Here is a 24,641-nt window from a genome sequence, read left to right as displayed (position 1 = left end):
AATTGTCCCATCAAGAAGGTGTAAAATTTACAAAAAGGTTTCGGTAATTACAAAGTAATTTAATAAAGAATATACGCATCCTAGACCTTTATTAATCATAAATTAATATTGTTTCTATGCAGTCTTATTAAACCTTGTAGTGTTAATTGACAAAATTTTGTCGCCTTATGGCGTTTAGTGTTAACCTTCATCATTTTGTCGGTCAAACATTCCCTCCGATAATCACTTCTTATAAAATACTACAGTAACGAATCAATTTGATTCATGCACCATTGGATTCGGCAAGAAAAATGCAAATGAAAACTAACTTTTATTCCTCTTTGATATTATAGTTGACGTAGCAAGGTTGTGACTTAGCAGGTTGATTATTCCAAACGAACAACAAAACGTGAGCTGTTCGTTGTGAACACCGTCTTGGCGGCGTTGTTTACTTTTGCGTCTGAACCGAGCCATGTATAATTCTAAGTTGTAGTATTTTTATTCACGTTTTAATGTTGTATTGAATGTTTAGTTTGTTGTTGGATATTGTAATACTGCAAATAAATATATTTTAGAATAAAGAAATATCTTTTTATTGAAATCTGATAAATTATCGGCTCTGAGTAGGGTAGTTTAGTTTGTTTGGAAAAAATTAATTTCACATAGTTATTTCCTGTTTTACACTTTTATATTATTCCCTATTATATTATTATTCATTCTAATTCAGCAATGCTCAGACTGATGTAATAAAGATTAGCTGATTTAGTAACACTGTGTATGTTGTGGGTTTGAATTATTTCTAACTGGTGCACATTATCACATTTTCTTTTGGTAATTTGGTATTATTTAATATATATAGATATAGTTTATGGTTTTCTAAAACTACAAAACATTTTCTATCAATTATAAACCTTGATATAGTACTTTCAAAAGTATCTTTTACTTTACCGTATGAAACTTTTGTAAAACTTATGAATAATAACAAAAAGTAACTTATCATACTTTTCAAAAAATTAGTTATGGAATTTATTTCATTGTTCCTGTATAGTTCATTTCACTTTCAGTAAGAAAATATGCTTATGACATATCCACGTACAATCGTATTAGCAAATCTTGTAGTACCAAATTCTTATGTAGGGACCTGATTTTCATGATCTATGTGCATAACCGCTTTCTGTTTTATAGTTTTATAACGTTATCATAAATGTGTATAAACTTTATGCTTTTCTAAAACTAGACGAAATTTGACACAAAATGGCTATCTCGCATTTACATTTTTCTAATAATAACTTGATTTGATAGGTAAGGTCTCCCCCAAATTTGAGTTCTTTTTGAAACGCTCGTTTCTTGGTCTACTGGACGAAAGTTTAGCCTGATCAACTAAACAAAGTTATATTTGCGTAGTGGCGCGCCAATGCAAAATTCATCAACCACCAAGAAAACGGAGTGTGTCCCACCCCGACCTTGACCAGATGATAGATAAATTGATTGTTGTTATCGGTTACAATGAAGTAGGCTACCGGATGATGAAAGCTGAAGTTCAAGGTTCGTCCACCTAGCGCTGGGAGTGATGAGTCACGAACGGAATGTTGAGCTTGGGAGTTCCTGGTCTGTTTTAGCGGAGTGCAGAGTTGAGGCAGGTGACCGACCCTATTCAGCTCCGTGGGAGGATTTCCGTAATTTGCTATATTTTTGAAGAGGTGCGGCAGACTGTACTTTTAAGTATCTTCGTAATTTTGTTTCAAAGAAATTTAACTTTTTTATTCAACTACACATTTTAAACACCAAAAATTCATTTAAACTTGGATCGAGCGACAAAGCCATTTTTGCATGGAAATGAAACATGTAACGGCCATTTGGCACATGTATAATGTTCATGTTAAGTAGGATATGATGTCATTACTTTTAAAAATATATGCTACGGCTTGTTTTACTTTAAAGTGTTAATTAAACACGTAATGGCCTTTTGGCAAATATATAATGTTCACGTTAAGTGAAATATAAATTCATTTTATTTCAAATTGTATGGTATGCTTTGTTTTACTTTACAGTGTAAAAAAAAGAAACTTAAAATTCAGGAAAATTCTTGTTTGTTCTTAACAATTTGAACGTTATACTGTAATGCTTTGCGCTAAAACTTATTGTATGGTTTTAATTTATTTATTGGTAAAATATTGTACTTATTGAATATGGAAGAGAGTAACAAAGTAGTTATGGAATAAAAATGCCTAGGTCATAGTCACACAACCAAATTATTATTGTTTTAATTGTTCATTTCTAATCATAAACTTAGATCGCCGTAGTTATCAAGTTGTCTGATAGTGGTAATAAGTAAATAATACATTCAGACTAAAATCAATTTTATTGTTATTGTTAAATTGTATCAGTCTGGCTATTTATTTTATGTCTGCTTAAAACCTAAACCTTATTATTACCATTTAATTTATGTTTATCAAACGAAGTATTAGCCTATATGTCAATAAATGTGAAAGTAAAGTAATAACATACAATTCAATCCAAACCAGATTAAAGTAACAATCTTTTACAGTAATATCAAGTAGTCGTGGGCCTATTTAGTTAAAGTACAAAGTAATAAATTTCTGTCAGGTCAAATGTATGATTTTAAACTTACGAGTATGTCAGTCAGTTTTAACCTTGTATTTCATATTCTCTTGTAATGCTTTTAATGTTAGTAAAAATGATTGGTAATGTGTACGGTTAATAATTTTTTAATACTAAATGTATTGTAACATTGAGACCAAAATTAATTGGCGATCAGTTCATATAAATATAAACGGTAAAGTCTTAATTTAATGTTGGAAATTAACTCAAGATAAAAAAATAATTGATAAACTTTGAACATTTTGGATTATAAAATGCTAATGTGTCTTGATAACTACTTTATTATGTACCTTATTCATAAATACTTAAATGCTTATCTTATTTTACTGAATTGTAGATAGGTCAGAATGATACTTTTGATTATTTTATTGGCACAATATAATTATAATTATAAAAACTGTATTCTATGACTCTATGTAAGCACTGTTATGCTATTTTACTATTTATAAGGAACTGTATAGGGTTCTGGTTTTGCTGTACGTCAGGCAAACTGCACGCGCCTGGACATTAAGCGGCACAGACTGTACGCGGGGTCTACTGTGAGGAGTACGCGCACCTCACTTCCTTGCGTCACGACTTGACTGGTTGGGGAGTCACGGGCCTGAGAAGTGACTGCGACACGATAAGTCAAACTTTCTTTTTAATTCTTGTATGACCATACTTAAATATTGAACTTGTGTGTACACGTTATTTGAAAGCAGCTGTGGACTTTGTGGACGGTTGCGGGACTCGGTCGCCAGTGGAGTGTCTTCACACCAGCTAGGAAATTTTGCCTTCGTATTTTAGTTTAGTTTTGCCTTAAAATTTATTTGTAAAATTGGTACCTATATTTATCTATGTATTGTCTATGTTTAATTGTATGTCTAGCATGGTGGCCACCTACGTCTTAATTTTCATGCTTCTTATTTATAAAATATTTTAACAAGAATCAGATGGTTTAACTGAAACTTTAATATTTATCCAATTGTTTTTGTGTTTATTTGTATAACAACTAAGTGAAGTTTGGCACTTCCAGAACATACCCGTTAAATATATTACTTGTCGAGAGCTAGCTAATTATTTTACTATTTCTGGTGAAATTTTGGACCTCAGATTCACATTACTTAGTTTATATAAAAATAAAAATCGGCTCTAAATATCATGTTTTAAATTTACATCATAATCATAATGTGGTTAATAAATTCAAGTTATTGATAATTGGAACTTGGTTGTCACTGAAGTTAACCTTTTCTTATAATTATCTAAATAGTATAACTACAGTTGGCGCATGCCGATAGTATTAAAGTACTGAGAATAGGTAACAACTACTCAGAAATATTGGTATAGGAACTTCCAGATACTTAGAACATTTTCTGTATTTGTTATAAAAGCCTTGGCCTAATTTAATTCTAATTAAGAAAGCTATTGGTTTTCAATTTGGTTCAGGTCCATAACTTAAGTGATTTTGTTGTCGAGGTTTGCATGCATGAATGGTTACTTGTTTAAACTAAGTCTGCCTTACCAGTGAGAGCTATAACAACTACGGGAGGGGACAGGTATTGTCCCTAAACGAAGTAACCCGCCACGGGGTGGTGCCCTGATATAAACCTACATTCAGCCTACACTTGGTATTGGTAGTAACCATAACACTGCCTGCTGACTTTACTACTTCAACCCCGCCTATGCAACCGACTGGGACCCAGGCCGTTACAAAAATTGCAAAATTTGCATTTCATTAAAAAAATTGTTAAATAAAATATTTTGTATGACCTACTTTAAATGCAAATATTATTCTTTGTTTAATTGTGAATAAAAAAAAAACTTTTATATATTACTTCTAATTCAAGGTGGCCAATCAAAACCACTTTTCAAATTCCCGGTCAAAAATTTCCGATTATCTAGTCTATTTTCAAACCAAATAGACAACTGTAGTACTGTATTTAACCCTTACGCCAAGAAATGCAACGATGACGTATTATCGTTACAAGCATTATTTGCAAGAAATGCCACAAAGCCGCAGTGCTCTAGCATTTTGTTGCTAGCGATATGCGAGAAATTTGGTGACGATTCATCGTTATCACCTATTTTAAGCTACTTAGTTTTTATGTCTGTGTCTTTCGATGTGTTGACATAACATTGTGTGTACCTAATGACTTTTCTTTCTGTGATGTATAGAATATACATGTATCCAATTCGTAAACACAAATATAACAAATAAATACCAGCACAGCGCTACCATGGGGCATACTGCAACCCTGTATTGCGGGTCAGAGGTCTAGTAGTGGACGAACTTTCGGTACAAGACAATGATTTTGCCGGTCTATACCAAGGTCGGTTTAGTACAATAAACAAATAAACAGACAGTGCAGTCTCAGTCAGTTAATCAGTTAGATTACAGTCAAGAACTACAAAACAACAAGACATAAAGATCCTCATGCACGTTGTACTATTTGGTTTGAACAGTTTGATTCGTCTGAACGATCGTCACATGTTCCGGTAAATAGTTGACTGGAGAACTGACGGGATTTCCAGCCATCGTCCAATGAATGCCGCTCTGACGAGAGAAACTGATGAACGTGGCTGATTCGATCGGCTGGCAGTTTGCCATTTGTAGACTGGCAACAACATTAAGTTGCGGTTACACTGGCAAGTAAAGTTGTGAGAGAATTTGGACAACTACTGTAGCATAATTTGAACAATATAAACAATTTTACTCACGAGAACTGTCGCAAGTATTTGCTACAGTTGTATTGCTGGTTGTTCCGGGAGTCAAGACGAAGTCTGTTTACAAATGGCAGTGATGTCTCGGCAATGTTTATAATTGAAATTTTAATAGCCGACACTGTTCTCCAGTTTTTGTGACAAACTGTCCGGCAATGGTTGCGGCAGCGCTCACGAGAGTTCTTGCGCCCGTTTAGACTAGCGATGTTTAGTTGGACACAAAACTCGCACCATTTTTTGCCGGTGTAAGCGCAGTTCAGTCGAGATTTGGATGTGACCGTGATATCAAAACATAATATCACTTCCTTTGTCTTAACCTATGTAATTTGTTGACAATTGGAGCGTGTGTGAGGAGCAATCATTCATAGACCAACCGAGGCCTCGCCCGCGGTACAAGCGGTTAGCGGTGGGCAGTGAGCGCTAGATTGAGTGGGGACTTAAAGTTTAATGTTTGTGTTGTACATATGGGAAACACTCGACACTAGCCATGGCAGATGTGAGCAGCAGGGCACACACAATGGCGCTTATCCGTCACCAATTCTAAACATTAAATGTTTCTTCTACCGCTCAACCCTCAGCTCAATCTGTCATTGCTGTGCAACAGGACGCAAACGCCCCCTACTCGACATTACTTGTTGTATCTAACCCACATTTTCTTCTCCAAAAGGTATGTTATTAAGCTTTCTTACTTCTAAAATATGCCAGTTGTAATAAATTTGATGATTGGTTCATTTACAATTTTCACAGTGGATTCCAAACATACTTTAAAAGCTTGTCATAATTTATTTTTCCTATTTTCTTACTTATTTTATAAAAATATTTGAATATACAAATCAAGTTTTTTTATTTAATTGTGCATGTTTTTTTTAATTACTAAAAGCATTGACTAATACAAGATACATGTAATGGTTTGCACTCACAAAATGGTATATTATGTGTTTTAAATGTCTACAGTTATGTACCTGTTGATATCCCAGGTGTAGATACTACCATCGAACCCTGAAGTCACCAGCAGCCCGTCACTCTGAGAGAACTCTATGTTCTTCACCCAGTTAGAGTGGCCCTGTAGGGTGCGAATACGAGACCTCAAGTTGCGGGCATCCCACAGTGCTACAGTGCTATCATCACTGCATGTTGCAAACACCCGCGAATCCAAAAACCTAGAAAAGAGTATACTAATTACTTTGCTGAATTTACAATTGTTCACAACAGATTATTTACAAGTTAAAAAATATAAAATATTATTTAAATTAAAAATTAAATTTTGGAATTTCATTTTAAATTACGATTGCCTGTCTTGTACTCATAAAAAAACAATTCCCTGTCCTTTCCAGATGTTTATAAGTTGATCAACATTTGTATGGCATGGTTCTTCTCATATTAACTTACCTATGTATTGCACATTAACTGTTTTAACTAATAACGTTTTAAATCTAGGCATATTTCCCAATCTAAGTCCATCCTATTTTCCATCCTATTTTTAAAAAAGGTAAAAGAAATTAAATAAGAAATGACAGACCTGTTGCTATTGTGCTGATTACGTCTAAGGTTATGGAAATGGTCACATGTAAACAGCTATGAAAATTCTTTTAAATGGAACATCTCCTTTGTAAAGAACAATTTGGATTCCGAAAAGGGTTATCAACAGCTCAAGCTATAATTTCTTTGGTTGATATGGCTCTGGACTGTTATGAAAAGAAATATTTTGCTCCTATAACTTTCTGCGACCTTAGCAAAGCTTTTGATCGAGTATCTTATAACATTTTGATTACAGAACTAGAACATTACAATATTAAAGGGATAGCTCTAGATGTATTTAGCTCTTACTTAAAAAATAGATCTTAATATGTATTATTAGCAAAAGATATATCTCTGTGGAATCCCACAGGGCTCTGTTCTAGGGCCTTTGCTGTTTTTAATTGCAGTGAATTATCTGAGTCTAAATGTCCCTGCAAATATTGTTTTATACGCTGGCGATACCACTATAGTAACTACAACTACTACAACCTACAAATTTCACTTGGAAGTCATTTGTTAACTACTTGAACAGAACATGGGCATATGTTACAAAAAGAAAGGTGGATGCCCGTCTCATGGAGACATTCCAGCTACGTCTAATTCAAAGACAATTCTTCACAAAAAGTTGTGATATCACTTTATGTGTTGTTCCATGTTTTTCAGAACTTCATCAGTTGTGTACAATGAACTAAAAAACTTCTAGGAGTGTATCCTGAAGTTGTCCTATAATAAAACAACTGTAATATACTGTCTTATTATATCCTTATCAAAATAGGCCACTACACTTTCAAAGATTTTTTTTAGAAGTAAAATCTAAATACACTAAAAAATAATTAACAAAATATTTATATACAACATATATAACCACCAAAGGTGAATAAAGTAATTATGGCGGCGCGGCCGACACCACACCGTCTGAGCCAGTTCAACTAAGAAAAACTCAGTGTAACTGGTTCAGCTGGCTGCACAATTTACAGTGGTTAGAGGTTTAAATCAGTCAAGCAATGTGTTAGGGAAAATTTTACAATAACTTTAACAATACTTACAAGCAAATTTTTTAGTTAAATTCTTAATTAATATATAAACTTTTTAACAGTTACAAAAGAAGACTTTTAGTAATTTCTTGAAATTTCCTGCTGCCTCTTGACGATTACATGAATTAAAGAGAATGATAATTTGTGAACATTGTAAATTTGATTTATTATTTGAAAATTTACACTCACAGTTGGTTAAATGGCTTATTAATAACACATAATTACCTAGAGTATTCTCCATGTTTATCTTCAATTTAATTAACAAGGTCCACAGCTTTCTAGGTTAGGAAGACATTGTGAAATACTTACTATACAGTTAGGGATAGCTTTTTAATGTCTAAAAGATAATAGGCAATTATCGACTACTTTCCAATAACAATTGACTTTAAAGATTAAATGTTTTATAAATTATATTGGGATATATAGAAGCCTAACTTAATACCTACACCATAAAAGAATTGAGATTCATAATTTTCCCAAAATACATAAATTTATTCTCAAGAATTTTATTTGTATAATTAATAATTCAAAAAATAAATAGGTTTGATGCACAATTAAACATGTATGCTTGTAGTGATATTCTAGATGAAAAACTATGTATTTGTTTCAATAATATAGGTAGTAGGATCTAGATACATTCAAGAATATTTTTATTAGCACATTTTTAATATTTAATTTTTTTACCAACTCGCTTATAAGAATGACAAACCCCAAACAATATATATGCATTTCTTAATGCTTTGGTTAGGCCAATGAACTAAATGTTAAACAAAGAAAGGATAACCTTCAACAACAAAATTTAAAAGTGTAATATAAGCTAATTGCATATAATGCTTAAATAAAAATCTAGTATTAAGTAAACGTGTTGTAATATCAGACCTGACACAATTGACACAATCAAAGTGGGCATTATCCACAGCATGTATCAGTTTCCTTGATAGAGGATCAAACATCAGTATACTCCGCTTCTCGCAGGCAGCAACCAGTAAAGATCTGAAAACAAATACACCTATTAATTAATTTTATGACATCTCATCAAACAATCTCTAAAATTAGTTGTGTCTGTTAGTCATATCATTGAAGCAGTCATAGGTTAAAATTCATGGGTAAATTACTCCTTTAAAATGATATCCACAAAAAAACATAATAGTTTGATTTTATCATTGGCACCATGTACAGTATAAGTTTAGATTCTTTTATTGGGAACGTAAATATGTCAACAAAATGTGGGTACGTCATTGCTATTTGCAGTACAATACAACAGTTTGTATTTGTTAATGTAAATAATAATAAATAATTTTTATTACCAATAACCTGATATTAAGTTGGTTTATGGATTAAAAATAACTGCAATAACAAAACATGTGTTTTTATTGTGTATTAATTTGGTACATATGTACTATACTGACCCTACCTATTTTTTTACAAATTGGGCACAGTTAGGAGGAAAAAACATGTGTAGCATGAATGTAAATATATTTACAACAATGAACAGAGAGAAAAAATGGTTACTGTGTATTGGCGAAGGCCACGATGTCCGCTAGCAACGTATTAAACCTATCACCTCCGGTCTCTGCTAATGCCGACCGTAATATATATTCTGCCAAGTAGGTATGCAGATGATGCCGAACAGTTCCCCTTAGGACCTTACTGCTCCACTTCGCACTATCCCACATTCTTTCTACATGCTGCGTGTTGGCCCCAGTTTCGGGATCTACGAAGTTGCAGCTGTGGTTGACCGAAAAATGTTCAAATCCAACACTTTCCAGTTCACAGGTTTCGTATCCTTTCCAGCAGTCAGACATAATCATACTACCTGGTTCAATATGCTCCAGAATAGCAGCCAAGTGTAGCTGCACAACGGTTCGGTACCTTAACCAAAAATCTAGTATTCATTTCCCTGCTGAGTCCGCCAAACACCCATTGTTCAGGCAGAACATGACCAACATTGTTCTTACGTCTGGTAAACAAGCTCTCGTCTATTTCAACTATTTTATTGGTACTACTAATTTTCCCAACATTTTTTTCTATAACAGATTCAACATATACCTCTCTCATGTAATTGTTCCAGTACTCTGTTGTGTGAATAGACGTTCCCAACTGTCAGCCACACCACTTAACTGAATTTAGTTGCTCGTACCAACAATACATACAACACAATGTTGTTACAAAAGGTAACCTACTGTGTTCAAACCACACGAAATCTCATTTTCTTCTTGCACGGTCTGACATTACATTTCCAAAAAGGGTATTGTTCGCCAAAATACAACTTCATAGCACGTCCTCCTTCGCAAAATTTAGTCACGGGTAGCAGACCGCGTGATTGGAAAAAACCCACGGTTTCTTCTTCTGTAGACGGCAGCTCCCAAATCAGCATAGCGACGGCAATGGAATGACTGTACTGTCACTGTGCAGTATGTGCCGGCGGCTTATGAGGCGTCTGTCAGTCAGTGACAGGCGCGTCAGGTGCCGGACAGTGGCTCATGCGCCCGCTCTGCATGTCTACTACCTAGTCTCCTGACCTAGGTTAGTTTAGGTTATGTTTTGATAGTAATTTAACATAACATAACCTTACTCTACCAGATTTGTAAAAAAATAGGTGGGGTACATATAGTTTAATGGGAAATGTTATGAATGTGTGGATAATAAGTTACTAAAAATTGGCATCATTTAACGTTTTGGGACATTACGTAGCTGGGAAAATAAAAACGGTGGGACGACTCAAAAATTATTTTTTTCAACAACAACTTTAGGGAACAGTCCCATGACCATTTCAAATGGAATCAAAAAGGATTGTGCATAACACCAAGTGTATTATTTATGTTGGCTGAGAAAACCATTGAGTAGTTAACAGGTCCGTTTCGCACTGATTGAGGATGCAATACTGATTAGGTATACAATCATTTTTGTAACCAAGTAGGATGATATAAAGAACAGATGTTAGAAAGCGAGATCAATACAGTTCAATGTGTCAGGTTTATTGATATTCATACTGAGAACAAATATGGCAAGTACAAAGACAACAGGTGTGTGATCTAGAATACATGTGTCCTTTTAGCGAATAGTTCTAATCAACAATATATAATACATATGTAATATTTTGGATGCATGTACTGAGATGCCCAAAGAAGCTGCTCAATGACAAACAGACAAAAATAATAAAGGGAAACAATGAATAAACTTCAGTATGGAGGTTGAAACAATGAACAAATTCTACATGAAGGTAGAAGTTGTGGCCAAAATGACAAAAAAATCAACGAAAATTACCCTCAAATGCAGTTGGTACACCTTTTCTCCTCATTCAAATGACCTGCCTTTTTCTCAAATGAATATGGTTTGTTAGTGTCTGAAAATTCTTTCTTGAAATGAAAGTGCCAACTATTTTCAGGAACTGTTAAAAGTAGTTTTAGATTGTATTTGATAACCCACCTAAAGTAAACACTATCTAATTATCCTAACAATAAAATTCATAAAAATAAGATTTTTAAATATCATTCCTATTGATAAACAATACTTTGTTTTATTCTAATAAAATGAGAGTAATTTAAATATAAATTAGAGTTGCTAAATAAATATAGATTGAATAAACAACCCTGTCTGCTATTTTACTTGACTAATCCAACTAAAGATTTCAGGGTGTTCAATAAAGATGTTTCAAGAATTTAGATGTGAGTCACTATACTTAATCAAGTTGTCAAAGAGATAAAGTCTTGTGTTTATAAACAGCGCAGTTGGTATGGAATGCCATGACAGTTTGTTTAGAAACAAAAGGCGTCACCCTCCTCAAGAGTGTTTATGGAGTGACAGATAATGAGTCATTGTGTCCTACCACAAACTCCTCTGTCTCAGTAGCACGAGGTGCTACAAACCAGACCTCTAAAATAATCAGTAACGTTTCTTATACCTAGGTAAATTAAATAAGTGCCTAAATATGTCAATAAACCTATAATTAAAATAGTTTACTTATTAGTACGCAAAATAATAAAATTTAAAACCTACTATTTTGCTTTATTTTATTTTATATAACATTAGTTTTCAAAGCCTACATCTTTATTGAATTACATTGGTTGTTAAATAATATATAATAACACATTTTATGTTTTATAAAAAAAGTTAGTAACCAAGAAATGCATCTCAACTGCGTGAATTTACCCGTTTTGAGCATATAAATGGCAGGCTGAATGCATGCAGAGGCAGTCAATGTCAATAAAAACTATTGTTGTGACTTGTGACAAGGGTTCTGATGCGTCACACTGACTGGTGACAACTGTTCTGATGAGTCACATTCTATCAACAACACAGTAGAAGACCAAACAAGCACTCCTGCAAGTTCTGACAGATTTTTGGACAACCACAATGAATATAATGCATTATTAGAAGATACCATGAGTTATCCCGCTTAGCTCACGGTATACAATCGGCGATATATACCACTTACCACATACACATGGTTAATAGTCTACTCATAACATGCAAGCGTTATTAATAGTTATATTAATAAAAAAACTTGCACTCTGTAGTTCAGTTTTAATAATTAGTGTTGCTTCGTTTTTTATTATGTGTATGTTCAAGTGTCAGTGAAGTCGACACACAACATGGTGCTTGTGATTACTGACTTGTGCGTGTCACAACACTCTGGTATGATTTGTTTATTTTAACCTAGTTTGTAATTATGTATTAGGTTAATAATTTACCTGAAGAAGAGGTCAGATTACAGATCTCGAAACGTAGTGTTACTGATTTTCTATATAACAACTGATTATTTAGAGGTATCCATTACCGAAGACTACCGCACAATGAACATTGAATATTATATGAATGTCTATGCAATGCTACTTGCTATAGTACATTTAACATAAAATGCATAAATCAGTACTAATTTTATTGATATTAGTCAATAAATGGTTGTGTACTGCATGAAAATGTTGAGAGCCTAAATAAAGGCTCTTGGCGCTTAACGTCTGAACCTGTCCAAGCCTATATAGGCCCTTGGCGTTTCACCACCAACCTAGCTTGAGCCTAAATAAAGGCTCTTGGCGTTTTATGACTTAACAGGTTGAACTTATATGTAGGCTATTGGCGCTAAAAGGGTTAATGTAAAGTATATTTAGTAAACTGAACTATTTACTGACGCCATTCATGTAAACCATGTGTAACCACTGAATAAAGGTTTTTGTGATTCTGATTCGATTAGCAGATAGGCTGAAAGATTTATCAAAGTGGAAACTAATATATTATAAGTACTTTCTTTTAAAGTATTATTATTACCCGTAATTGTGCTGGGAAAAAAGCATTGTACATACGAGTAATTCATGGTGTAATATAGCAAACATTGTGCAATAATGAAATTAAATTAATTGTTGATATTAATTTAACATTTAAATATCTAAATTAATTGTTAAAAGATTAGGCTCAGTAAAGTAAAGTATATGAAAAAGTGTTTAATTTTATAATACTGCACATATCTTGTATACTAAATTATAACTAGTACTTTGGTATTATCCAGAGCCTACTATTTTTGGAAGTGTTTTTCTTACCAGTGACCTAAAACTCTAATTATTAGAAAGAATTTACTTTATTTGACTTACTATGAAATTTTCATGTTATTAAAACGATTGGTTGTTGGCTTTTGCCTCCCAAAAGGACATGAAATTGGCGTGGAGGCCACTATCTCCCTATCTACTACTTGTAATTAAGCTATTTAAAGTAGGTAAATACATAAATACGTATTATACATATAACAATTTAACAAGTGCTCATATGATGTGAGCTTGAATCTGGATATTATCTTGAGGGATGTTTTGTTTATTTCACCAGCTGTACAGGGTGGCACCAAAGAAGCCCGCACTGATGGTCAAGGGCCTTTCTACACGGTACTTTCCTGAGCTCAGATCACCTGTCAGATCGTCCAATGTGATCTGATGTCAGAAAAATTACACAATCTGAGAGGTAATAATTAGAGATGGGCCGAGTACTCGGTTGATACTCGGTACTCAGCTGAATAACTCAGTTTGAACGCAGAGTATACTTTGTTTAAGAAAAGCAATATATTTAGGTAGATATAATTAAAACAACAGTGTTAATCAACAAGTATTTATTACTAATTTAGGAAATATTTGACAATCTCAATAAATAAAATCAAAATTATGCTTATAAATGAGTAGTTAGTGAGACAAAATTAAGAGAACAGTAATACAAATAATCAATATTTAAAATTTAATAAAGGTATGTTATGATGCAGGAACACAAGGCTCTCTGCACGTTCTGGTAACATCCTATTCATCTTTTCTTCGTAGACGTTACCAGCCTCTGAAAACAATCGCTCGCTATACACGGTGCTTGCAGGTGCACATAGAAACACTCTTGCTAATCACGCCAGCTCTGGATACCTTGTTTGGTGCTCTGTCCACCAGTTGAAAGGAATCTTGTTTTTTGCCAACAAATTTTCTTTTAAATAGCAATCTAATTGATGCTAATGTAGAGCTATTAATTATAGTCATTTTTCAAACGGTTTGAGTAATGTAATGCACTCCCGTAGGATCTCCCATTGACGTTCAGTTAATTGTTGTAGATTGGCTGTACTTGGGTTATCTGTGATGTAGAAATATATTTGCTCTAACAATCTGTTTATCATGTAAAAAGTACTGTTCCATGTTGTGGTAACATCTTGCACAAGATTGTGCTCTGGCAGTTTGTTCTTAGGTTGTATTAGGGTCAGGTTTTCTTGTGCCACTGCAGAATGGTTAAAGTGGCCTACAATTTTTCTAGCTCAGGAAATAACGTCGATTACATTTTGTTCCTTCAACGAAGCTTTTACGGCTAATTGCAGCATATGTATATAGCATCCTTTGCCAACATACTGACTATCATTTATGGCTTTCACCAAATTGGGTCCATTGTCTCTCAAGACAAGATGAATGTAAGTATGAATATCCCAGTTCACGGATAAATCGGAAAGCACTGATCGAATGTTGTCCATTGTGTGGGGTCCTCTACAATGTGACATCTGCAACACTCTGTGCTGAAGCTTAAACTTCTCGTCTAGCCAACGAGCGGTGTAGCTTAACTCTTGCCAAGCGGCATATTAAGATAGAAAAACACTTTACCACGCATATTTTTTTTATTAAATTTTCTTTTTTGTTTTAACATTATAATTACATAACTGCATGAAAAAAGTACAAAAAATGTTTTTTAATGAAATATTTACAAAAATTAATAATTAAAACTTGACAGTTTTCAATTAATAATATGAATAAGTTACAATGCCTATATTTTGTTAGTGGGTAAAATACTTTATTTACCCATAATATATGTTAATTAATTACCCATATTTATATGTTTAGAAATATTATTTGTCAGTATAACTCAAATATATTATCTTGAAATGGCTGTGGTGAACGTGTAGTGTAGCGTCCTTGGACTGGCGGGGGTCACGACACCAAGACGAGCGAGGCATGGGAACGGCGCGGCACGACACATGTCCGATATTACTGTCATTAATTTCCTACATTAGAGTCTCTACATTATTTATATAAACTAAAAACACAGCTGAAATAAACATAATGTAAATGTAAGGTTACTTCAGAATCACTGATCACGAGTTATTTGTTTTGTTTACTTCACAATGATCGCATTTGAAAAAGCGGGGAAACAAATAACACACAGGTTTATTGATACATGCTGCTACCTACTAAACAGAAAGGCGTACTAAATGTACAGGGCTACATTGACAAGTGCTGCTACGTAGTAGGTGACGTTGAAAGTAACGTGTGGCGACAGCCAGGTGGAACGCAGCTGCCGCATATATACGGATGCCGCTCAACCTATATAGTCGAGCGCTAGCGCATATATACGGATGCCGCTCGGCAAGGGTTAAGAATCCGAGTAAGTTATTCGTGCAGGTCTAAAATCAGTAGTTATTGATATTGCTTTAGCTTTTGCAAGTTCCGCTCTTATTACTTTTTTTTACTTTGGTGTATACTTCTGGCATGACAACCTTGCTCATGTACTTTCTACTAGGAATTTGGTATTTGGGTTTTAAGGTATTGATTAATCTTTAGAACCCATTATTTTCCAACATAGATATCGGTTGGTTATCTACCGTGATCATCTCCACTACAGCTTTATGAATTTCTTTAGCACACGAATCAGTTATGTCCCATTTTGTAGTAAATTACTCAAAAAGGGTTTGCTGTGTTTTCATTGCATTCGATTGCGATGACGAAGTTGATGGTACTGGCTCACGATTTTGAGATATTTCCCAAGTTTCATTTTCCAAATCTTTAAACTCTTCTGTGTGTTTTATTTTAACATGGTTTAACATTGCCGTCGTAGAAGCTACAATCTCATCGTAAAACGAACAAATTCAGGATCTTATATACGTGAAGTCATTATGTCAACAATTATTGATCAGGTACTACAAACAGTCAATCGTTAATTAAAAACGTTTTCAATTATTTACATACTACTAGCTGACCCGGCGAACTTCGTACCGCCTTAAAGGGTCCACAGCATCCACATTGGTGCTTGAAATGTGCAGAATAAAAGAAAAAGTAAAAAATAAATCAAATTAGGTCCTATGTGATTTTTTTTCCTTCACAACTAATCTGAAATTTAAATAGAAAAACAAAATAAAAACATAATTCGTAAGTTATCTAAAATAATTTCAATCGCAATAAGCAGCAAAGCCACAGATACATTAATTTATTAATATTGATTCTCTTTCTTCAGTCGAGTACCTTGTGATATACACCATTTTTTGTCTTATTATTAGGTGCAAGAATGAATAAAGCAGATGGTTTGCCGACACGTGAACATGCCACATATAGTTGTCTATGAGAAAAACATGGATTTTCTAAATTTAGTCCACAAACGCTCAAAGATTGGCCTTGTGATTTATTGATCGTCATGGCAAATGCAAGACGAATCGGAAACTGAGTTCGTTTAAATTCAAAAGGCATATCGGTAGGAATCATCGGAATCCTTGGAATAAGAACTTCCTCACCTTTAAATTTTCCTTTAAGAATCGTCGCGTGAATCACATTTATCATCAATTTTTTTACAACCAAACGCGTTCCATTGCATAATTGTGGTTGATTTAGATTGCGAAGCATTATGACTACTGCACCAACCTTCAAAAGTAAATTATGGGGTGGTAAGCCGGGCACATCCAAAGAGTTTAAAAATTCAGTTGGATAGTTAGTGGCCTCATCTTCATTTGTTACGCAATCAATATATTTGAATGTTTGCAGAGTACCATCAATTTGACTCTGAATTAAAAAGTTCAAGTCATCCACATCCTTGTTCTTAGCTGCCAAGATTGCTCGCTCACTCAACCAATTGTTATTTTTGTGATTAGTATTGATATTGGGGAATACTTTGCTGATTAGTTCATCTTTTGTTGAGATAAAGGTGCAAAAATTGGATGGAAATGAAATCAATCCACTTTCTTGGTCTACAGGAACATAACCATTACCAATAGTCAACAACTGATTAGAAATATTTTGAGCAGATGGATCGTTTAATAATTCAACTCTCATGTTTGCAGTCAACTGTAGTTTTTTACATAACGCCACAAATTTGAGGATTTTAGGCAAGCGTTTATTTCATCAGCAGCAGTCGATCTAGGAATAACTGGCAGTGTTTGGCGAAAATCACCAGACAGCAAAATTAATGCGCCTCCAAAACATCTTGTGTCATTGCGCAGATCTTTCAATGTACTATCAAATGCTTCCAATGCACGTTTATGGGCCATTATGCATTCGTCCCAGATAATGATTTTTGACGCTACTAAAACTTTTGCCATTGCTGAGTTCTTTGATATGTTGCACGTTGGTTGCTCAATGGTTTGAAGATTCAAAGGCAGTTTCAGCGCTGAATGAGCCGTACGACATCCTTCCAATAATGTGGCTGCTATCCCAGAAGAAGCAACTGCTACTGCAATATCAGATCTTGCACGAACAGTAGCCAAAATCAATGACATTAGGAATGTCTTTCCAGTTCCACCGGGGGCATCTAAGAATAATAACCCACCATTTCCATCACTAATTGCCTTTATTAATGTACTATAAACTTCCTTTTGTTGGGGGTTCAACAGGGGTACATTTGTTTGAACTAATTGTTCTAATTCACAACACGACGCTCTTGTCGTCCGATTTCACGTTCTTCTTAAGTAGAATTGTTCACAACGTTACGAAGCCTTCTTGCATTACGGCTTTGTTGAGACAGATTTGATCTTCTGGGTCGCGGCATCTTTATAATAATCCTCTCAATGTTCACAAACACTCGCAAATCGTTTAATTTCGTGCGAAACAAAGTTATCCGAACCGAAAGCAATCGAAGTAATAAGTTGTTTGTCTTTTTTAAAAACCAACAGATTATTGCAAAGGTAAAAAAAATCACTTCATGATTGACAGATAATTAAGTAAAACTGAAAGGACAATCTATATGTCAGTAGTCATGATTTCATTTTGTTTGACTGAGTAACCCAGAAAAATGACACAGGCAGCTATCATAGTGTCAATCAAATTTACAGTTGTTTGTTTACATTTTGGAATTCAGGCAATTGTTTTTTTCAAGATACAGTTTTTTTACTCTATGCTTTCAAACTATAAGTGTTAAGAAATTTAAAATAGTAATTAAATTATATTATAAACATATAAATTTCTTTTGTCGCATTATATATGTTTACAAAGAACAGCTGATTAAATTTGAAAAGGCTCTTTCACTTAATAACATATGTTTGCTGCAATGCATTTCTTACGGATATTTCTGAACTTTTAGAGACCACTGGGGCGGAATCCTGAATTGGGAACGGGATAAAAAGTATCCTATGTTCTTCTCCCAGTTCTTAGCTACCTCCCTACCAATTTTCAGCCAAATCGGTTCATCCGTTCTTGACTTATAAATAGTGTAACTAACACGACTTTCTTTTATATATATAGATATGATGCGCAACATGAAGAATTTGTTTGAAAACTATCAAATGACTGATAGTTGAAAGGTGCAGGCGGAGAGAAGGGTATATCAACGCGAGCCGGCCTTTTGACCGGAGCGAACCTGTTTGTACTGTTTACAAGTGCAAAATGGGAATTTTATAGAACCGAGTTGCTCTGCCAAGTACTCGGTTAAAAAAAATTGAGTCGAGTAAAAGTCGGTACTCGTTACAAAAGTGTTGCTCGGCACATCTCTAGTAATAATGTAGTGTTTTTTATCGCTGGTAAGAACTCTTCCAAAAAAACGTAGCTTCCAGATAATAACAAAGTATTACCTATATATGTATTGCAACATAATAAATAACAGTTCATAAAAAATGTATCACATTATTAAGTTTTTGCTATAGCAGCTTATATAAATACTTTCTAACACAATTCATAGTATGCACCTCAATAAAAAAGAGTATGTACTTTGTATAAAAGCTGTGAATGACCCCATATAGATTTAATGTGACCCAGTTTACTAAGAACTTAATACCTTTAGTTCTAGTCTATGTCAACCAGTAATAACATGATGCTAACACCGTACATGGCTCAGCTGGTATGTTATCACAGTAAGTGGTTACTGTAATGTAATACCAATTGACCACATTGTTTTGGTAACACGTTATTTACAAATGACGGTATTTACCATCTCTAGTCTAAGCATGTTCGTAAGATTGTGATCATTGGTTATGAAACAACCCGATTGGTTGGACAGTTAGTTTTGAATAGTTCAAATTGCATGACCGATCATCACGTATGCGGAGAAGTCGTTCAGAGGAATAGTTAATCAGAGAACTGATAGTATTTCCACCAGAAGTTATACAACTAATACTGCTATGACAACGAAAACAGAGTTGTGGGGAGTTCTGCGGGTTGGGAACAATATTATTTTAATTGAGATTTACATGTAAACGTGATATCCAACCAAAACCTGACTTTCCTGTTTCAACCTACGTAACCTGATGACCAATCGGAACGTGGAGGAAAAATCTATCACAAACTAAACTGAGGCGATTGATTGCCCAACTTTAATCATATCAAATTGAAAAGTGCTGTCCACACACTCACTGTGTGCACAATTTGGTGATATCATTACCCATACATTGCCGATCTTTATTCAGAAGTTTGGGATTAATCAACTTTTGATTCAAGGAGCTGTCAAATTATCCTGTGATTCCATGTTAAAATGATTTCTTGATCTCTGAAGTTTTTAGAGAGAAAAATTTGGTTTTGAAATATTCTGGTTCTACAGAGAGATTCCGGCTTATTCACAGACGGATGACTACACTACACAACATTTTATAAATACACATTGTCTAGATAGCTTTTTATTCATCATAAAGTTATTCCTTTTATAGATATAAAAACAGCTGGGGGAGACTTTAATAAGCGGCCTACACTCGTTATTCGGTTGTTTTTATTGAACAATTCGTACGTAATTAGAGTTATAATAATTACTGTAACAAGAAGAATCTCGTACATTGCAATTTTAAAAACTTTAATTTATCACTAACATTACCAAACAACAAAATTAACTACGGCCTAGACGTAGATATCAAAGAAATCTTACAATATTTATAACTTGCTCAGCTTGATATCAATGATTACATGCTTTTGTGAAATGGAGGACAGAAGTCTCCCCAATAGTTACCAGGAACTAAACCCACATGTTAAAGCCACTTAAACAAAGCTCGTCGCTTGTGAGAAATATTTCACATATTTTCCTTATATTCATTGCCATTTTCAAAGTCTCAAAATATTAGTTACTTCTTGCTGTTTATTGTTTACATTAAAATTAATATAACTAGGCCTAATAAGTTTCATTTGGTAAGTTAAATAGATTGTAATGTCAAATTATTCCTTCAGATAAAACCATCGAACCATTCGATAAAAACAACCGAATAACGAGTGTAGGCCGCTTATTAAAGTCTATCCAACAGCTGTACTATACTGTAATTTGGGTAAATGTCACATTAACGGCCGGAGCGGCAAAATATGAGTTTCACGTTATTAACTTATTGGAATCGTCCTACAGAACAAAAATATATAAGGTTTGACGGGGTGAAAATGAGAAATAACGAAGTTCTAGAACATAAAAAAACGGAACAACTGTTCACGTGCTGAGCAAATATTTCCATGATGTACATCCACGTCAGGCGTCACGTGATCTTTTGTGTCCATGATTGAACCTCGTGATAATGTCATCGGATGCAGCGCCATCTTTGCAAAAACGTAAATGAAAAATAATACTGAAATGGGCAGAATTTTGATCCAAATGAACAATGTTTTTTTTTAATTTCGATCTACAAATTAATTAGTTGTTATCAAGTTGAGACGAGTGCCTCCGGCCATCAGCGCGGGGCAGCATCGAAGGAAACGAAACAAAAACATCCCTCGAGATAGTACCTATCAGTAAAATATCATATTCTAGAGGGGCTGATCAGAAATATAAATTGAATTGTAAAGCAAAGGCAATTATGAAAGTGTAAAAAACTTGATAAATCATGAAAACCCCTAATATAAATATATAAATGGACATTAATAGAGAACACTTACCATTAGTGTGTTCAACAGAATGTGCAGAAACGCCAAACTCAACGAAATATAGCGTTGTCTCGGTGGCTTCAAATGCAACGTGGTCACCAAACCAAAATATGTCTCTATGTCTAAGCGTGTTCTTTAAAAATTGAACCTGCCCGAGCCAATTTAAAAAAATTAGGTACTTTGGGATTATACCGACCACACCCAGACATGAATCGTTATTTGACATTTTGCTTCTACTGATTACTAGATTAGCGTAGAACAATATTTCGTCAATATAAAACAGGAATTGTCTTATCGCAAACCCCTCCCCATCCTCAGACAGAGGTCAAAGTCGAGCGGTCTAGTAGATAACGTGATTGCAGAGTCTCGCCGCCCGTTCAGCTGGTGCGTCGCTTTGTTGTACTTCCGTGTTTTACCTGTACATTTCTCCAAACACAAAAATTCAATAAAAACAAACATTACCAAACTAAAACTAAACTCTTTATTGAAAAAATCACTCAAAACTTGTTTTTATTCTTGATCACACTCCGCCACCCAAAATGCGAGTGCCTCCGGCAATGAAAGAAAAACATCCCTCGAGATAGTACTTATCAGTAAAATATCAAATTCTAGAGGGTCTGATCAGAAAAAAGAAATTGAATTGTAATGGAAAGGCAATTATGTACCGTGCAAATCATGTGATGCCGCGCGGCCTGCCGTAATCGGGATTCTCGAGAAAGATAAGATAACAGCGACAACAATACCGATCACAATACCTGGAAATGCTTGTAAGTTTGTAATTAAAGAGTTGTTTTTTCTATAAATTTATATTTTTGTGTTCTTCATACTGGTGTGGTCGGTATAATCCCAAAGTACAAAAAATTACAAGATTTAAAACTGTTTTTACTACTTTTACGAATTTTTCTGTTGCAACGAAACATTAAAGTTTCCTGGTTTAAAAACAATACGCAACCGCACGATGAACAAATTCCATGATCTATTAAAAAGTAAATAATCTTGTTTCGGTCGAAACGTAAACTCTTAACAAGCCCAACAAAACACAACAATTCACTACGATTCGTCGGAACTAAGTTAGTGGATGGTTGATCCATGATCGTCACGCACTCACTCGATCCAAACTACAGTACACGATATCTTGTGAACCACGACTTCTGCCCCGGAGCGCTCAGACAACAGATATGCTATCAATCCCAGCGGCAGATAATATTTACGACACACCAATTCACTACGTTTGGTCGAACTAGTGGATCCATGATTGTCACGCACTCACTCGATCCAACCTACTGTACACAATATCTTGTGAAGGACAGACTTCTACCCCGGAGCTCTCATGTAATAGATACGCTACCAGTCCCAGCTGCAGATAATATTTACGACACACCAATTCACTACGATTGGTCGAACTAGTGGATGGTTGATCCATGATTGTCACGCACTCACTCGATCCAACCTACAGTATACAATATCTTGTGAGTGAAGCACCCACTTCTGCCCCAGAGCGCTCATGTAATAGATACGCTACCAGTCCCAGCCGCAGATAATATTTACGACACACCAATTCACTACGATTGGTCGAACTAGTGGATGGTTGATCCATGATTGTCACGCACTCACTTGATCCAACCTACAGTACACAATATCTTGTGAAGCACTGACTTCTGGCCCGGAGCGCTCAGGTAATAGATAAGCTATCAGTCCCAGCCGCAGATAATATTTACAGATATCCAGACACAGCACACAAACAGAACTTTAAATATTAAGAACTAACTATTTATGTATATACTCCTTGAAACCATGTTATTTGTCATTTGAACCCCCTAAAACCATATATATTTTTTGTTCAGGAGGATGAGCAGAATACGCTGATAACGTCAAAATTTTGCCAGGTCGGCCTTTAACCTTATAATTGTCATATATTTATATGTGGTTTAATTGTGGTTGTGACCATTTATAACTGCAGCCAATATGGAAACCGGATCCGCTTATCATATTCTGCTGGATAAATTCAGCATAGGTAGGCAGGCGATGGATCGCCCACATCCTTGGTCTACAAGACAAATCACCCGGAACATATAGCCCACCTCATTCTTTTTACAATGTTCCATGAGTATGATCACTTGTCAGTCCTGAAAGTATTAATTCAATCTACAAGCATAACATTTTGCAGTAGCCTAAATAATAATAGGGCTAGCCTACTAAGTCTAACTTAATCTTTTCAAACATATTTGTTTTTTATTAAACCTCACACTAGTCTCTAAAGTTATTAATGGTTAACAGTAATATGTCTTGTGATTGATCATTTTAAGTTCCTTGTAGTAGTTGTTAAAACAAAGCAAAATTACAAGACCTTTCAAAGTAAAATGTTTTACTTACCCATCAGGTGAAAATTCCAAGTTGAAGACACCACCTGGCATAGAATGTTGTAAAGAATCATTATAGTCCCAGGTTGAACAGGGCATAATATTAGAATAAAGACTTTTCATAAAACAGTCCTGAGATCCTATGGAAGGCTTACAACCAATTTCTCGTTGACGTAGCCATTTGTAATTGAAAACGCCAGACCTAGCCTTAACCTTGTTCATTGTTGTTTTTATTTATTCCTAACTTGAGAAAATTAAAACAATCCTAATGTTGGGTTAGGATTTATGTTATACTGTAGGTAGAGTTTCAAGTTCCTGTCATTTCCATAAAAATACTAAACTAATTCTCCAATGCAAACAACTATACGAAATAATTGGGCGTCACAATACACTAGAGATGACAAAAACATAAAACACAACTCAAGACCTAAGAACAAGAACAGATGTGAACGCAAAAATGTCAAAAGTTGTAACCAACTGTCCAACAGAACAGAAATTAAAGACTACACTACTTCCTTGTTTTTTTTTCTCCATAGCACTAGCACAAGGAACACTCATTGTTCTTCCTTTACGAACATCAGTATTAGATATTGTGTCGCCTGTTGGCCAACAATAAATTTCAGAACATCTATCAGATTTTTAAAACTTAAGACACGAGGTCCTAACTTACTACTCACAGTTAAAACTCTTCTCTATAAGTAATGTTTCCACATCTTCAGGTTTTACCTGTGTGTTTTACATGTGTGGGAGTGTAAGGAATGAGTCTGGGTGATACCCAATGGCCAAGGGTTGGAACTACCTAATACCCCTCAAAACAAAAAGGGATCCGGAAAACTCAAATCAGAAGTTGCTGATGTCTCTTATTGATCACTCTGGACTAGTCTGTTTGAAATCGTTTGACAAAA

General features: G+C 34.6%; 1 protein-coding gene across 1 annotated transcript in view; it reads right to left on the bottom strand.

Annotated features, from left to right (window-relative positions):
- Positions 1-24,194, bottom strand: part of LOC124359696 (DDB1- and CUL4-associated factor 10) — a 44,377-nt gene extending 20,183 nt beyond the window's left edge. The window contains exons 1-3 of the mRNA XM_046812643.1: positions 23,750-24,194; positions 8,733-8,846; positions 6,264-6,461 (exon numbers count right to left, since the gene is read on the bottom strand). Of these exons, the coding sequence (XP_046668599.1) occupies positions 6,264-6,461; positions 8,733-8,846; positions 23,750-23,958 (521 nt within the window). The 5' untranslated portion in view covers positions 23,959-24,194. The remainder of the gene's footprint in view (positions 1-6,263; positions 6,462-8,732; positions 8,847-23,749) is intronic.
- Positions 24,195-24,641: the final 447 nt, after the last annotated feature.

The sequence above is a fragment of the Homalodisca vitripennis genome, chromosome 4, assembly GCF_021130785.1.
Source record: "Homalodisca vitripennis isolate AUS2020 chromosome 4, UT_GWSS_2.1, whole genome shotgun sequence".
Taxonomy (NCBI): domain Eukaryota; kingdom Metazoa; phylum Arthropoda; class Insecta; order Hemiptera; family Cicadellidae; genus Homalodisca; species Homalodisca vitripennis.
This window is presented reverse-complemented; position numbering and strand designations above follow the sequence as displayed.